The sequence below is a fragment of the Camarhynchus parvulus genome, chromosome 4, assembly GCF_901933205.1.
Source record: "Camarhynchus parvulus chromosome 4, STF_HiC, whole genome shotgun sequence".
Taxonomy (NCBI): Eukaryota; Metazoa; Chordata; class Aves; order Passeriformes; family Thraupidae; genus Camarhynchus; species Camarhynchus parvulus.
Genome location: NC_044574.1, coordinates 64,828,153 through 64,844,763, shown reverse-complemented (window position 1 = coordinate 64,844,763; position 16,611 = coordinate 64,828,153). Strand labels below are relative to the sequence as shown.

General features: G+C 44.5%; 1 protein-coding gene across 1 annotated transcript in view; it reads right to left on the bottom strand.

Moving 5' to 3' along the window:
- FGF2 (fibroblast growth factor 2) overlaps positions 1–16,611 on the bottom strand; it is a 22,858-nt gene extending 6,247 nt beyond the window's left edge. The window contains exons 1-2 of the mRNA XM_030946842.1: positions 16,349–16,611; positions 1,754–1,857 (exon numbers count right to left, since the gene is read on the bottom strand). Coding sequence (XP_030802702.1) covers positions 1,754–1,857; positions 16,349–16,520 — 276 coding nt within the window. The 5' untranslated portion in view covers positions 16,521–16,611. The remainder of the gene's footprint in view (positions 1–1,753; positions 1,858–16,348) is intronic.

Sequence of the window (16,611 nt, the reverse complement as noted above, 5' to 3'; positions counted from 1 at the left end):
GGTAAAGGCACAGCCAGCCACAGACTGTTGGAAGTTACAGTGCAGAAATCCTCATGGAAAAACACTGCCAGTGCTACAGAAAACAGCCATGAAATTGCAACAGCGTTTGTTAGGCTGGTTGGAGAAGAAAAGTCTTAAAAGAGTAAAGTTTCCACCTTTGAATAACAACAATGTTGCGTGCAGCAAACATGATGCAAGTAATACCCATTTCCAGAAACAACACCAAAGAAAAAAGTTTTACAAGCTCAAGTGAGAAGCACAAAATGGCCCAACTTTACATACTCTGAGAGAGTAATTCCGAGTGACTGGACGATACTTTACAAGCGCTTCACCTTACAGGAACTAAGCAAACAAAAACCGCTGCAAGGGAAGCATATTCTACAACCAAACCCATCATGCAGCAGCAGGGCAGAAATCCCAAATATAAACACACCCCTGTGTTTATGTTTATCATTTCAGAAATGATGCTAAACAGCCTATTTTGACCATTCCCGGTCACTCAGGGTACGGAGTGCTATTAGAATGGGAAGCCGAATGCCACTGCACCAGCACCACAGGAAATTCCCAATTATCCTTAACTCAAGAATAGCACAGTGGACAACTCCTCACATTTTCTTCAACTGAGCTGTCACACAATATCCGAGTAACTTGAAGCAGGTTCTTTAACTGCATTCCCGAGCCCACACAAAACTCCCTGGAGCCAGAACTGAGGAGCGCCCTGGGGAGCCCTGCTCCTGTAAAACTACTTACAGTCTCATTTCATGGAGGCAGAGGAGAATCAGAAATAATTTCTGCATCCCCTGGCACGGGTCTTTCATTAGCTGCAGTTCAGCCAGGGTTAGGAATGCACATTGTTAGCCCCAGGCACAGAGCAGGCTTGCACAGAGGCTGAATGGGGCTATGCAAATACACAAAGCACCAGGGGCTATTGCAAACCAAAATTCTGGCAGGGTGGATGCCCTGGTGCTTCACCAGGCACTGAAGGATATAAATGTGGATGAGGGATTTACAGTGTCTAGGTCTCATAAGCAAAATTAATGTAACTTCAGCTCTTAAAGCAAAATTTATCATTTGGCTCAGAGAGACATTAACTGTCCGAGTTTGCTGCACACACTGGCTTTAAAACACAATTAAAAATTCAACTGATACCAATAAAATAAACAAGAGTTTAAACTAAACTGGACTCACTGGAGAGCACCTTAATTTATCCGCACTTATATAACTTTTAAAATTTTATCATCACATTTTCAAAAATATTTTTCTTGCCAGTTTTCTAGTTGGGAAGTGCCCAAAAAAACCTTGATTCTCTACAAAGAGGAAAATGAGAAAATAATTTTATACAGATTAGTACCATGAAAGTAATTTTTTAAAAGAAATTGGTTTTACTTTCCCCTTCAAAGAGATCTTTTAAAATCACTTTATGTGCAAGTAAGTGAAAGAGGAAAAAATTACTCCTGAGGGTAAAAAGGCAGACACTTTATTCTTCATTTGTTTTAATAATTTCCTGATCACTGTGATTTTTTCCCTCTCAGACAAGCCATTCCTGTTAAATTTTGCAGCTCCTAGGTAGGGCAGAAATACCCAACTCCTCCTAATTCCTATTTCAAGTAACTGACAGGAGCTGTGCAGAGCTCATTTCTCCTTATAAATCCCACACCGAGCAGCTGAGTCAGTCCTGCAGGAAGAAAGGCCACCCCACACAGAGCAAGGGCAGGACCCAGCAACACAGAGACACCAGGCAAGTGCTGCTTACCAAGGCCAGCAGTCTGCCATCCTCCTTCATGGCCAGGAAGCGATTGGCACTGACACCTTTGATGGACACCACTCCTCGCTCCTCCGCCTGAAGCTGCAGCTTGACTGCAAACAAAACAAAAAAACAAAAACAAAAGGTTTCACCTTTGTTCACCTTTTTCAGCCATCATGGGATTGCAGCAGTCAGTCCTTCAAACCCTCCACCGCAGAAAGCTTCAGCGTGCAATGAAAATAGTAAATTTTCAACATTTGGCTTTCTGATCCCATTTTTAGAAAGCACGTAGCTACTTTCGAATTTGCAACAGCGAGATTGAGTTATTCCATCTTCATTTCGCATAAAGGCAACTTAAAACCCATGAAATTCCTTGAAAGGCCACTTAGGGCGCAGTCAACTGCTCCCAGAAAATGGAGATTTTTCATGGCAATTTTTCCAGAGGTATGTCTCAATGTTTGCAGAACAGCATCGGCCGCTGAACACACACAGCTCTGTACAGGCAGACTGTCAGCGAGCCTAACTGAGACTGTCCACGTCCATATCACTCCCTAAGGGTTCTGGCAGTTCCCAGCAGAAAATATCCATTAGTTTACCTCATCCATCCAACAAGTGGGTGGAACAAACAAACAGAACTGCACCAGTAGGTGAAGGCAGCAAAGGCACAAGAAACAGTGCTATACAAAGCAGGAACATGTTTTGCATCAATTAAAAGAAATTAAAGATTTTATAGAAATGAAAACCTGTAAGGTCCTATCACACAGCTTTGAGCTACTACCTGTGAATTATTAACACAACACAATTGATTTCTGTAGCCATAAATCAAACCCAGGAGTTTGGATGAAAGCTTCCCCTTTTGCCTGCCTTTGCCTGTTATATACAAGGTCTCAGATGAGAGCTTCCTTCACCCACCTGCTTTGGTTCAGCAGGTCCTTTATTCCATTTGGAGATGCAGTTTTAAATAGCCTGAGCTTTTCAGCCATCAGCATAAATGCCTGAAGTGACTGTAAATTTTGGAGAAGGAGCATCTCTTGAGATTCAGAGAGAGGTTGTTGCTTATTTGGCTTTTTGTTGAAGGGAAAAAAGACAGCACTGAAGAAACCAACCGAAACTCCAACACCAGGAATACAGGGAACATAAAACTGTTGGGATAATTGCTGCAAACCCCTTTTCAGGGTAAAAGTTAGAAGTCAGACACAATTTTATCTCAGAATCAAGTATCCAAATTACAGTGCTCCTAAGCTATGAGGCCAAAATCAGACTTGTGAACAGCTCCAAACACTTTGGTGTAACTCCTTAGCCTCTGGGGAAGCAAGAACGTGGAAAAGTGCTCTGGGCAGGGACTGTGGGAAATGGACTTTTGAGATGTGCCAAGCACACAGCTTTCACCACACACTTAACAAGAAACAGCTGTGGAACAGCTGAAAATTAATATTAATTACTACAGTACTGACTTATTATGCTTCATGACTTCCTCTGGACAAAAACGCACATGAAATCCTACAGCATCACACCGAGCCAGAAGTTAAAATTTTGTAAAAATAAACTTCTGGTAAAGGTTTGTAAGTCCTGTGAAAATTTGTCTAGCTTGTGAAAAGAAAAAAAACAAACACCCAAGGTATTCCTGCAGAGCTTGAAAAGAGCTGCAATACTGAAAGCTCAAAAAGATCAGCTTCACTGGGTTTTCCTCTCCAACTCCAAAAACACATGAACAAATAGAGCCAGAACAGAACTGTGAGTTTTTCAGGTTTCAGTGTTATTTTACAGCTTTATTAATGCAGTGAGTATTTGCCACAGGGTTACACTGAACTGGAGATACCAAGATACAACACAGCCTTACTGATCAAACACGTCTTGACTATATGATCTTCAGCAGAAGTGACAATTTTAGGTTTAGCTCACTGCAACTAAATTGGTTGTAAGAGAAATGTATCACTTAACACCGATAATCTGCATTTTTACAGCCTTTGGTCACCAACAGCAACAGTGCAGACTCCATTCATCATTTCATATCTACTCCCAATACTTGTTTTCAGCACAACTGAACCTCAAGACTCCATCCATGGAAGTCAAATAATTAAGACATTTGTAGGCCAAAAAAAAGTAGCAGATTGTTGTGAAAGAGCTCATTAACCAAGGGCTAAAAAGGCCTGTTTTCCCAGATATTCTGGCCTCTCTAGCACGGCAGTGAGTTATTTCCCTGTTCCCATTCATGCCCTGCAATCCACAAGGAACACCAAGCACAAGGCTCTGCTCGGTGCCTGCTGGTGTTGTGAAAACACAGAGCTCACCCGCAGAGCAAACATCCCCAGGACTGGGGCTAAGTCATCATTAAGTTATTAAATTAAACAATAAAACCAACTCAAAGGACCCAGGAAATTTACAGCTCCTATTAAAGACTTTATTTTCTATCATAATAAGCTTAATAGAATCATTCTGCTGAGTAAGAAGGAATGAATTGCAGGACGTCCATTTGCACTTTTCACACCAGCAAAGAAACTCTAAGTGATGTAGCTCGAGTGAACCTACAGTGCCTTCCAGTCATATAAAAATGGATAGAGAGGGAATGTTTTTCCCAACAATACACAGAGGTCTATTAGAGATTCATATTCACTGATGTTCTGGCTGAAAAACACCACAAGCTATACAGTCCAACCCACAGAAACCAGTACAATCTGTGGCACTAAAGGAAGCTGGAGCACACTGCAACAGGCACTGAGATGTTCTTTCACAGGGTATGTGGCCAGGACAGATGTACAAGCTGCAGGTTAAACTAAACAGTGTACTTCAGAGAGTTACAAATGGGCATTTATTTCACAACTTGGAGAGATTTTTCTAAGAATATGGAAGGTGAAAAGTGGTATTTAATAGCATTGTGGTTGGCAAAGTTTCAGATTTCTCTTTAAAAATGGATCTTCCTCGTTTTCTTAGATACCTCAAAAAAAATTATTTCCAAGGCACTTTTGCACAGTCCAGTGGAGAAAATAATTTTGAGGACAAGCAGCTAGACAGGAAAGCTGTTAGCAAATGCAAAAAATAAAGAAAACATGAACATTTTCCAAAAGTACTTTTATTGTCCTGAGCACTAGAACTGGAAAATCACACGTACAATGCAAACTCTCAGGTCCTTTTACAGTTCTAATAAACCAAAGCTTTAGAGTGGCCCAGACCCAGGAACTGCACAACTTAAATGGTCCCAGAAGGTTTCCCCGCTATGCATCGTAAAGAGTTTGGCCAAAAATCTCCTTCAAAATGGGTTCATTTCAAAGACCTGGGCAAAACCTACCAACTTAATACTTCAGGGAAACAGAGCTGCACATTCTGGAAGTTGCTCACTGCTGAGCTGGTACTACCTTTTGACTCCCAGTGGGAATCTGCTGGCAAGCCCTTCGCCCAGGGCAATCCCTGTGACCAAAGCCACGTGCTGGTATTTCACTCACAGCAGCTGCACTGGCTAACATGTTCTGGGGCAGGAGAATGCCACAGGATTAGTAAGGAAAAGGGAAAATAAAGGTCACAGGGAGGAGAGAAAGGGACAGAAACACGTCTGGAATAAAATAAAAGGCAAACAAAAAGAGCAAAGAGCAGTGAAGACAGAGCAGGGTAAGGGCAGCACAGGAGGATGCTGCTATACTGGAGCATGAGGCAAACTCACGCATCTGAAGGAGGTGAAATTTGAGGATGTGTTAGCCAAAGGGATTAATAAAATCCCCATTTTCCTACTCCACAAAGAAATGGGAACTCTAACCACTATATCAGAAAAACCATGAAGTAAAAACCAACTATGAGCTTCTGGCTTTGGATGCATTTACACAGCAAATAAAGGTTTGATGACAGCTTCAGCTGTATTTTCACTGTAACCCTTCTAGCTAACACCTACAGACAGCCTTCAGTGCAGACTAGAGCTACAAGTACCATCCCCAGTGTCAGGATCACACAAAACTCGGGTCAGAAGGACCCCCTCTAGCCCAGCCTCCTGCTGAAGAGAATCCATCACTTCACAGTGAGAACCCTGCCTGCCACACTGCAGCAAAGGGAGCAGCTCATGGCCTGGGAAGAGAGGAAAAATTGGATACTATTTCAACCCCCGTTTTCACTAACATAGAGCTGCTTTAGTGGAACAAAAAGCAAAACACCTCTCACTCAGTTTATGAGAAAGGAGAGTTTCTGTACCCCCAAAAATCCCAGGCTGCACGTCTCTGGATCAATGACTAGTGTTACTACAGCCTGCTGTGGAAAAGCTCAGCCCCAGCCAAAGGCTCAGGGCCCATCTCCAACATATTTGCAGAGGCCCTGTAAGGAAAATCCTTTCACAAGGCCCCCGAGTGACAGCGCGGTGAGGCTGCTGCGCCAGCTCCCACTGCCCATCCTCCCGCACCTTGGTGCCCACAGGAAAGCACAAAGCAGCTATTTTGCAGTCTCACTGCAGAGGTGGGTCAGCTCCAGAGGGAATAAGCATCAGAAATACAAGGAAGTTCACAAAAACAGGGAGGAAAGTAAGACTCAACAACGTTTCGCTAAATGCAACACCCTACAGCCGAATTCCCACTCTTCCATCCTCTGTGGCTGAAGTTGGCCATTCCTTCACGCTCGGGGGCAACATCTATTCCCAGCCAGGTGTCCAAGCAAAACACAAGGAGTCAGACATGCTTGCTCCACACCTAATATGACAAACCCAGGGGCTGGTTCAAAGCTACACATGCATTTACAAACACACATATAGTAACACCCCCTTCTGGCTTTTCCTGTCTGCTGGATCAGATCCAAGCCCCAGCCTGGTGATGCCTACTGTAACTTTCTCTACGAATTACAAATATCTTTGCGTCCCTCTGCTCACATCAGTCTCTGACAGTTTCTGATATCTCTTTCTCAAAGGCACAATTAGCAATTTAGCATCTTCTGCTGTTTGATAAGCGCTGACATACGAGGCATCCCCAGGTCTTCAGACTGTGAACAAGAGAACAACTCCTTGCTCGCTTTCATATGCTCATGGTAAAAGTGAGCCACTGCCAGAGTCACTGATGCAGACACTGCCTAAAACCTGGAACACATATGAGGCACTGAAAGGACAAATAGAGAGGAGAAACAACCAGCAAACCTTAGCAGGAGAGGTGGGCTGCTAATAAACCAAACCATCAGAATTGCAACAAAAACAATCAAGCCAATGGAGTGTCAGGACAAGAAACAGTGAGTCACGCTCCCATACAAAGGCACATTTCTTTGCTTTTGCATGACAACATTCTAAGCGTATCTTTTTCCTTTTTGCCAGCCAGAGGCATAAAACCACTCGCAGACAGACCAAGGTGTCCAAAATGTAAACATCTACAACAAAAATACACACTCGTGAAATGCAAACACTTCAGGAAGTTCCGATTACACTTAAGAGTAAACCAAGGCTTAAAGCCGAACAGTAACTTGTGTAACTGTTTAAGCATCCACCCACTATGGTAATCAACCACATTAACATGGACTTTATTTTAAAAGTTTGCATCTTTTTAAGTACTACAGATACTGAATACAATGGAAATTATTTCCCTCTTCAGGTTCTCCACCTATTCTGATTTTTACCTTGACCTCAATTGCTGCAAGTACCCCGTTCTACCTAACATGCACCTATGACACTGGGAATCCTCACCATGAAACACTGATTACCAAACACACAGCATTCTCTGGTGCTCCCTATAAATTTCACATAAAAGTCAGTAAAATCATCCTGCAGAACAATCAATAATTTCAGAATAGTGTGACATCCAACACTTCTGGCACCAGTGTGACACTGCTCCTTGCCTGTGTGCCCACATGTAAAACATGCACAGCCACACTTTTCCACTTCTCACAGCTCACATAATTTGGTTGATCAAACCTACCTCGAGCCCTTTAAAAGTAAAAATGTCATGCAAAAGCAAATCCAAAGTTTGTGAATTCTGCTTACAAAGCACAACTTGGGCATTTTGTGCTGCCGAGTAAAGTAAACAGCGATTGCTTCGCATTACGAAAGTATTTCGTATGCCAGAAACTCCAAGTCACCGTCATGTAAAACCCTTCTAAATGCTTTCTGCCACACTGTTTGCTGACTCCTCGGCATTGCAGATGAACTGATGCGTCTTTGGAAGTCAAGAGGGCAAAAGCAAACTGAAAAAATTCCTAACTTTACCAGAGAAGACCTTCATTCCTTACTGGGTACAGGTAATAAAGCTTAGTCTCCAAATTACCGTTCTTTTCACCCCATATTCTTGATTTAGAAAAATGTTTCAGGGTTGCCTTATCAAAAGAATAATGCATGCTTGTTGACATGTAGTTTTTTTAGGACTGTTCCCAAAGGGCTTTTCTTAGCAAGGGTAAGGTATGCCCCACGTTGTTTCCATCTGCTTTCACTTTGTTCAGTATTGACTGAAGTAAATCACAGAATAACCCCTTTTGGGTATTGAACTTCAGAACAAAGCTGGTGCGACTGTTCAGCCAACACAACCATGTCAGAAGACACGTACAGAACTTGCAGGAGTTCTGCTTTATGTTTACTGTGCGTTCACTCATCTCCTTGTAACTATGACCTGTTTTTCACTTGCAGCAAAACAAACACATAAAACCAAGGACGACTCAAGGCAAACACAGGAACAGCATTTCAGAAGACAGAGAAGGTAAAATGTGTAATTTTTAGAAGGTATTTTGTAGTGTTCCTCCTCCAGGTACAACTCACCCAGCTACTCAGTAGTACACGGTATTTCAGGGCTGTGACTGATGTTGGAGCAGTAACACATGAGATGAAGGGCAGAGGCTGCCAAAGCAGTGGTGAGACATTGCTGCCCCATAGGCTCAATAAGCCTCAGTGTCACAGTTGGAAAGGAAAAGCTGGATTTTAGAAATGCCAAGAAGAATAAGTAAATGGGATTTCAGAGAGACTGGAGCACAGTGGTGAAAAAGGAACTCTGTCAGGCACCCAGGGTCCAGAGAGATGGCACAGCTGACGGGGAGGAAGAAGGAACAACCCCATACAGAGGAGCTCCTGTGAATTGAGCTGCCTTTACAGCTGATTGCCCTTAACCTGGCCAAAAGGTTGAGATTGCGATTATGCTAGCTTTGTACTTCCCCCATCTCCAGTACCAATGAAACTGAACTGATCATTGACACTTTAATATTTTTGCAAAAAGTAAACAAATTTTAAAAAATTTAAAGCCGTACACGTGCACACGCAGCATAGCACTGGTGCCAGTGCAGCTCCTTTATTGCAAGGACAGTGCAAATGCCACAATAAGCAAAAAGTCTTACTTCATAGTCCTATTTCATCCCCTTCCATCAAGCTGGGTAACCACCCTGTGCTGACCTTTAAATAAAGCATGCACAGGGGAACAGCACAAGCTGCAGTGAAGAACAAGAGCTGTCAATCACTGCTGACCCAGCACAGTAATGAATCCCAGTCTTCACAAAAAGGCTCTAATTTGCTTTTGAATGCAGCCCTGCTTGAGCAAAGAATTTTCTTTGTAAGAAACCAAATTCCTTAACTGAAAATAAAACACACAGTGCATATTTGGGTAACAGTCCTCAATTTTATTCTGAGTACATTTGAACTATGCTAAGAAGGGATTCCTGACCAACAAAAGAGACCTTGGACCTCCTGCAGCTTGGAAGAACCTACTTGACTCCCTGCTGCTTCAGCCTGACCACTGCTAGTGCCCATATCCTGGTTTAGATCTATGGGATGGTTTCAGTGCCCACACTGCTCCAGACAGCTCCTGCAAGAGGGTGCTCCTGCAGTACAGCAGCTATAAGTGTCAGACATCAAAGTGTCCCACCTTTCATCACATCAAAGCAGCAGCCAGGCACCCCACTCCTAGTAGCATTTTCTCCTAATAAAATATCACACTGACAATACTGATGGGATTAGAGCCTGATCACTGGAAAACACCTTACGACTACTGGTACTCGCTCTAGCACAGGTAAGTGCTCTGGGGGAAGCTACTGCTTGAAGCTGTAAAGCAAGCAGAAGGTTGGGACTGAAATAATATCTGGCAACATGAGCCAGTTCTGTGCACCTCTTCAGCTTTGAGGAATTCCTGCATTTCTAAGGACATGAGCATTGTACATTTTTTTTCCTCCATTTTCCTGAATGAACAACATTACTGTCAGCAAAACATCCACAGTGAGTCTGTAAACATCTCTAAAACCACAAAATTAATCCTTCCTATTTATATACGCTAATGAATGGCCAGGAGCATGCTCAGCTGTTCATCCCAACTGCTCCATTACAGGTGGACAAACCCAAATCCACATACTGTTTCCCAAGAACTGCTCAGCCCAACAGGTCTGTGCAGCAGGATTCCCTAAGTGACTTTTCCACAGAAGTGACAGCCCCTACATGGCCATTGGTAGCTGCTTCTCCACACTAACACGTGCTCCTGGTTTTGTATCCACCTCTGTTCCCAGCAGGTCCCACAGAGTAACTGCACACCAGGAATGTCAGTCTCTCCATTGGTCTTCTCAGAGTTGTGGGTCTGTATGAACTTTGTAATACAGTCCCAAAATTATATTATAACCTGAAATAACAGGGGTGACAACTGCATAGAGTCTGCTAATGCTTTTCAAGACATCCATCTGGGAAGAACTTGTCTCCTGTCCTGCATTTTAACACGAGGGCATTGCATCACAGGACAGGCAGTGACAATCAGCTGCCACTGGAGAGGGACACTCCATTCCACACTACCAGCACTCCTACCACCTCCCTTGCACCAGCTCTGGCACTTTTTTGGCCTCTCAGTGATGGATATGTGGTGAAAAATAAAAGACTTCAAGTTTTTTTCCCCAGTACCCAGAAACGCCAAGAAAAGATACCAAAAAGCTGATGGTAGTTGCCAGAGGTGCTGCAGACCTTCCCCCAAGCACAGATCCAGATGCTGTGATAACTGCACACTTGAGTATGTTAAGGACATCCTTTAACAGGAAAATAACCCCAAAGCTACACCCCCAGAGAATGGCACAGAGTCTCTGGGGATATGGGGTAAGTCTGCATCAGGCATCGTGGGTCAGCCTGAGAGCAGGAAGGAAAGAACCAAGAAACAGACTACAAATATTTTCAAGCTGTATCACAGCTGACGTCTCTCGTTGCTCTTACAAAACACCACCATGCAGGATTCCACAGCCACGGCTGCAAGGATTCTGTGACTTGCATATTCCAGGAATCCTAATGATTCTGGTTTTATGAGATCTGCTACAACCCTTGCAGAAGGTAACAGACAAACCCCGAGCTCTGCAGCACATTCACGAGCAGAATTTCACCACACTGGCACTGCACATGGCCATGGAGTCAGGGCCCTACTTTGCCTTTTCCCAATACCCTCAGTCTCCTTCTCCTTTGAATCACTCGGTCAGTGTGGTTTCAAGCTCTGCAAGTCAGAGATGAGCACCAGGCTCAGCCAGGGTCACTCCAGCAGCAGTGCACCATGACAGCTCCTGCAGGACAACCTCCACCCAACCAGGCAGACATCATCTCATTTGTATTCTCGGCTGATCCTATCGAGCTCCAGTCAAAATCTGGCCCTACCCTGAACAAACAAAAAACTACGTAAGATAATAACCCTAAAATGCCACCAGCACTCCAGAGAGTCGCCCTTTGAATATTTTTATTGACAAGTCTGGAGGCAGCAGAAGAGGCACAGGCAAAACACTTGACTTGCATATTGTTACCAAACATTACTGAAAATGACGAAGGGTGAGAGAGCTGCTTCATTTTGAAACACATCTTAAACAGGTGCTAAGAAAAGCAAAGGCTATTAATTCTCCATCAGGATTGAAACATTATCTCATTACCAACGTTAAGGCTTCAAAAATCATGCTATAAACATGATTTCAGATACCACCTGGTATAGATACTCAGTTTACAGATGTTGTACACTTATGTATGTTCTTCAGCAACAGTAACTGGAGCATTCTCTGGGCTGCACTGGGTCTGGTTTGGTTATATTAGATAATTGCACTAAACACACTGTCACCAACAGTCAAAAGCACCATTAATTCCAGGGTTGAGCACCAGTTCAGCACAATCCATCACCTCTCAAGTATCCTGGAACAGATGGCCACTGATCCCAGGGCAATGCTCCCAAGAGTGCTGAAAGCCATAATGATCAAATAATTATTTATTAGAACTGCCTGCCTTATCTGTAATCCAGGGGAGCAGGGGAAAGCTTACAAAGTGTAACTGAAAAGACTATGATGTAAAATTCAGGTTGAGTTACTAAAATAATTTACTTTTTGTAAAATGCTTTTAAATATGACCCCACTACAGATAAACTTTTCCTTAGAATCAGCTGCACAAATTTCAAGCATTTATGAAACAAATGAAAACCAACAGCAGCCACCTGATCTCACAACATGTTATCTGTATTTCTTTTCCAGCTCTGGGAGTGCAGTGGCTAACAGGAGTTGGATTATCATTTTCCTGCAAACCAGACTATGTAAGTACCTAAAAGTGCTCCTGATTTCCTGTGTGAGACAATCTAAGGGCTAAATCCTGCCCTCTAGTGTACCTGTGGGTGGTGGTGCCCTTAGAACCTTCCCCACTTCCAAACTGGGCAGAAAACAGCTGGGAGGGACAGGACAGTTCACTGCCCACTGGAGACATCTCGTGTTGCCTTGGTTCACCTTGGGAGTGTACCTGCTACTGGATCACACAGCTCTGGGGTGGGCAAGACTCTCCAGGAACTGGGATAGAGGAGTAGCAGACACAGTGAGAGATGAGAAGGCATCCTCCCCTGAGCAGGCACATGCAGGAACACGATGGTATTTCTATGATAAGAGAAGCAAAGGAAGCATATTCCCAACTTTTTCACACGGGATCTCTGCTACTTCATCCCCTAAAGGCAGCTACATCCAGGAGCCAGGAGGAATTTCCATGCTATTGCCACAAAGTACTTGGCAAAGCAGTGCAGATCTGTGCAACAGATCAAAAGTAATGCAAAAAGAGTCTGTTTCCAGAAGGACTGAGGTAGAAGCAACGTATTTGAGCATTTAGGGACAGAGGTTTTTTAAACAAGTCACCTCTCACTTAGTGCTAAGATTTGGAAAAGATCTTGCCCTGTCAACAGCTCTGGCCATGTCTGTGGGACACCAGAATGGGAAAGAAGATAATCCAAGTCCCAAACAACTTACCTATGAAAGCTAAACACCAGGTCCTGAACCTTCATATGGAAACACTTCCTGACACTTGCTCAGCTTGAGGGTCACCATGAGTTTTCTCCCATTGCATGATCAGTGATCAGATTTCCATCATCTGCACTGAGTTGCTCTAAAAGTCAGTCTATACTTCAGCAGTCTTTCCAAAACATTTACAGCATAACCATTTAAATGTTGTGAGAGAGACAAGTCAAAATCTTAATATTAACCACTGGTTATGAAAGGAACCTTCTTAAGAAATTTTCCTGGACAAGTATTACCCTATTTTACATTTTCTTCAGATATTTATGGAAGAGGAGAGAGGTACTGAGCAGGAAGGAGGTGTTTCATACATCTGCAGGGTTGACTGAGCTCACACAGCTGAATCCTTTCCAAGTGAGAGGCTGGAGCCTTGTCACCTCATTAAGGAATGGACAAGAATGGCTCAGGATGCCTTGGATAGTCTTGGGTTATGCTCATCATGAAACAAAGCTGCTTAAGAAATTATGGAAATTCATAAATGCCAGCCATTCCTCATGTAGGGAAACTCTGAAAGGAACCAGCTGTGCTACTAGACATGTTCTAAATGTATGGATAAGTGTTCCCTTTCCATTCTCCAGGTTTTTCTCCCTCACCAGCACTGTAGCCTCTTTGAGGGAAACACCTCTGGAGAGTTTCTAAGAGCCTTTCCAGAAACACTGCGTCCTTTGTACAATTTCCAGGGCATAAATCAACAGTTGTTGATCAACAACAACAAACCAGCCATGTTTTTGTTTTGCTTTAGACAACAAAACTCTCAGAAAGCACCTTCTGTTTCTTGTTTGTCTGAAAGCACTTCTTCAAGGGAAAACACTCTGGATGGAGTCCCCAGAGTGTGTCCAAAGGGGCACTTCACTGGAGTCACGGCAGCACACGCGTCAGATGTGGCAATAATGGCCATGGAAGGTGCCCTGTCCTGGGTTTCAGCTGGGTGAATCATATGATCCCAATCCTCCGGCATTCTTAATTTCATTAACGACACAATTATGAATAAATGAAGGTGAGTGTAAAACCATGCCATGACCTAAAGTGGATGTGTATTGTGTATTTCAAATAGAGGCAGGAGGAGGGGAGCTAAAAAGGACATGGATCATGGAAATTGTTTATAGTATTAAAACTTTGGTCTGAAACATAAGGAGACAGTAACTTGCCTTCTAAAATAAGAACTTCCTTTAAAAGCAAGAAGGATGATGTGCTACTGAAATGTTATTTTGTATAATTAATTCCTAAGAATAGCAGCAACCACAAGCATCTCTATGAAGGGGCCTTTAATTATTTCTAAACCAAATTGTGCAGACATTGTATTTCTTTTCTCAAAACCACCTTACAAAACCTTTTGCTTAACTAAGAAAATCACCCTACTCGAGGTGTATATTTTCATTGCTAATTTCTTTTTTGAAGTCCTCTCACATTGTCCAAGACTTATTGCCCTCTGCCATGCCGGGAATACCAGGAGATTTCACAGGGACTTCCACAGAGCAGCACTCAGCAGGTCAGAGTTGAGCAGTGTCGTGTGGAATGACGTATTTACAGCAAGGATGCTAAGGATGTGAACCACGCAATGCCCCAGCAATGAGCCTCGCTGATGCTTCAAGCACTGATTATTCTCTGCTTCTCAGAACTAGGGTTCTTCCAGGAAAAGAAAAAAAAAAAAGAAAGGAAGAAAAAGCAACAAGCCAAGAGCTGTCTGATAATGAAAAAAGGAGAGAATTCACTACTAGGAAAGCACGAGATGTCAGTTGAAAATTTTGGTATTGATAAGGTTCAATAGGAAGAGAAAACACACATTCAGTGGACTCAAGAATGAAAAACTAGTATTGGTTTTCCTGAGAAAATAATTTAAAAAGGCAGGAGGGAAGAAATTATTATGGGGGAGCTCTATGATGAAAAAGGCAGCAGTGATAAATACCACCTCCACTCAGGGCAGCCTGGCCCAGCCAGGTGAGCACACAACAACACACACCATTACCTGCACTTTTCAAAAGCAAAGATAGGGAATGAGGCAAGATCTCAACAGCCATGGCAATGTCTTGGATTCAGCTTCAGCCTTGAACATCCTCCACTCAACATCACCTCCCTTTGCAGTACATTTCCATAGCTACTTCTAGGGTGAGGTGACATGTCTGATGAATCTAATGAGATTTTGTTCCTTTAAGGATTCCTGTTACAAGATTTCTTTGGAATTGTTGGGTATTTGTTTTGGAATTGTTGGGTAATTGTTTTGCAAAAGGTGAATGTCTGAAGTGGAAAGTAATATTAAGAATCCTTGGTCTGTCTCCTCACTTCCTTTTCCTCCTGGCCCCTGAGTTTAACCCGGTCCCTGCATCCATCAGTCAGAGCACAGGTGCAAAGCAGATGAAGAATGCCAGTAAGGCATTTCACCTGCTCCTCATGCCAAGTGCCTGCAGGCAGGCCCTGCACACCGAGCACAGTAACCAACTCCCTCCAGCTGGGAATCACACTGGGATGATCTGATGCAGCAAGTCCCTGTACCTGCACTGAAGGAAATGCCTCACAGGTGCATCAAAAACTCACCACAAAACCTCCATGCTGAATACTTCCAAAATATTCTGAGCTCTGCAAAAGGCAGTTTGTTTGTGGGACAAAAAGCAGCCTGTGTTGGTAACAGCAACCTGCTACACGGTCCCTGAAAGCCTATGATCATTCAGTCCATGGGCTGGAGCCCTTCCCTCCCTTCAGAAGATCGGGTACTGGAGGGACAACCTCCTGCTGCTGCTGGTATCCATACATTTTATCTGTATCATCATTAATTAAGTTTAAGAAAACCTAACAAACAATGCAACATGTAACAGTTTAAGCCAAAAAGGTGGTCTGCCAGCAGTTTGTTATAAACCCTGCTTCCTTGGCCAGATTTACCCCTCCTAAGAGTACCTGTGTGCCCAAAGTGCTCCTACTCATGAGCACCTACCCGCACCGGAAAAAAGAACAGCCTCCTTCCTACCTTGATGCATCCACCGCATTCACCGCCGCCGTGTAGAGCCGCCAAGTGCCATCAGACCCGTATAAGGGCCACGCAAACAAACCAGAGACCCCTTCAAGCCCGTAACAGAACCTCTGTGCACCTGACAAGCTCTGCACCCAGCAGGTTGAGCGCGGAGCCGCCAGCGAGGCTTTGCCCCGGGACATCCCGCGGGTGCCGGTGCGGAACCACCGGCTACGGGATGTGGGTATGAATTAACTCGGTGTGAATTAACTCGTTGTGAATTAACTCGGTCTGCGTACTCGCGGTTATTCGCGCAGGAACATTCGGCACACTGACGGGCGCTTTCCAAGCACGGCTCGCTGCCGAAGCTCCGGCAGGGCGGGACGGCCGAGGCGCGGCCCCTCTCGCAGCCCCGCTGCCCGGGCGAGGAGTCGCCCGCCCGCCCCGGTGCCGCCCGCGGTGCTCCCGGGACAACTCACTGTGTGGGTCGCTCTTCTCGCGGACGCCGTCCACCTTCCCGTCGGGGTTGATGCGCAGGAAGAAGCCGCCGTTCTTGCAGTACAGGCGCTTGGGGTCCTTGAAGTGCCCCGGGGGAAAGGCGCCGCTGCCGCCGTCGTCGGGCAGCGTGGCGATGCCCCCCGCCGCCGCCATGCGCCGGGCCCCGGCGGCTCCGCGCCGCGCCGGGCCCCCGCCGCCCCCCGCCGCCAGCGCCGGGCGGCCTCGGCCCCTGCCCCGGCCGTCC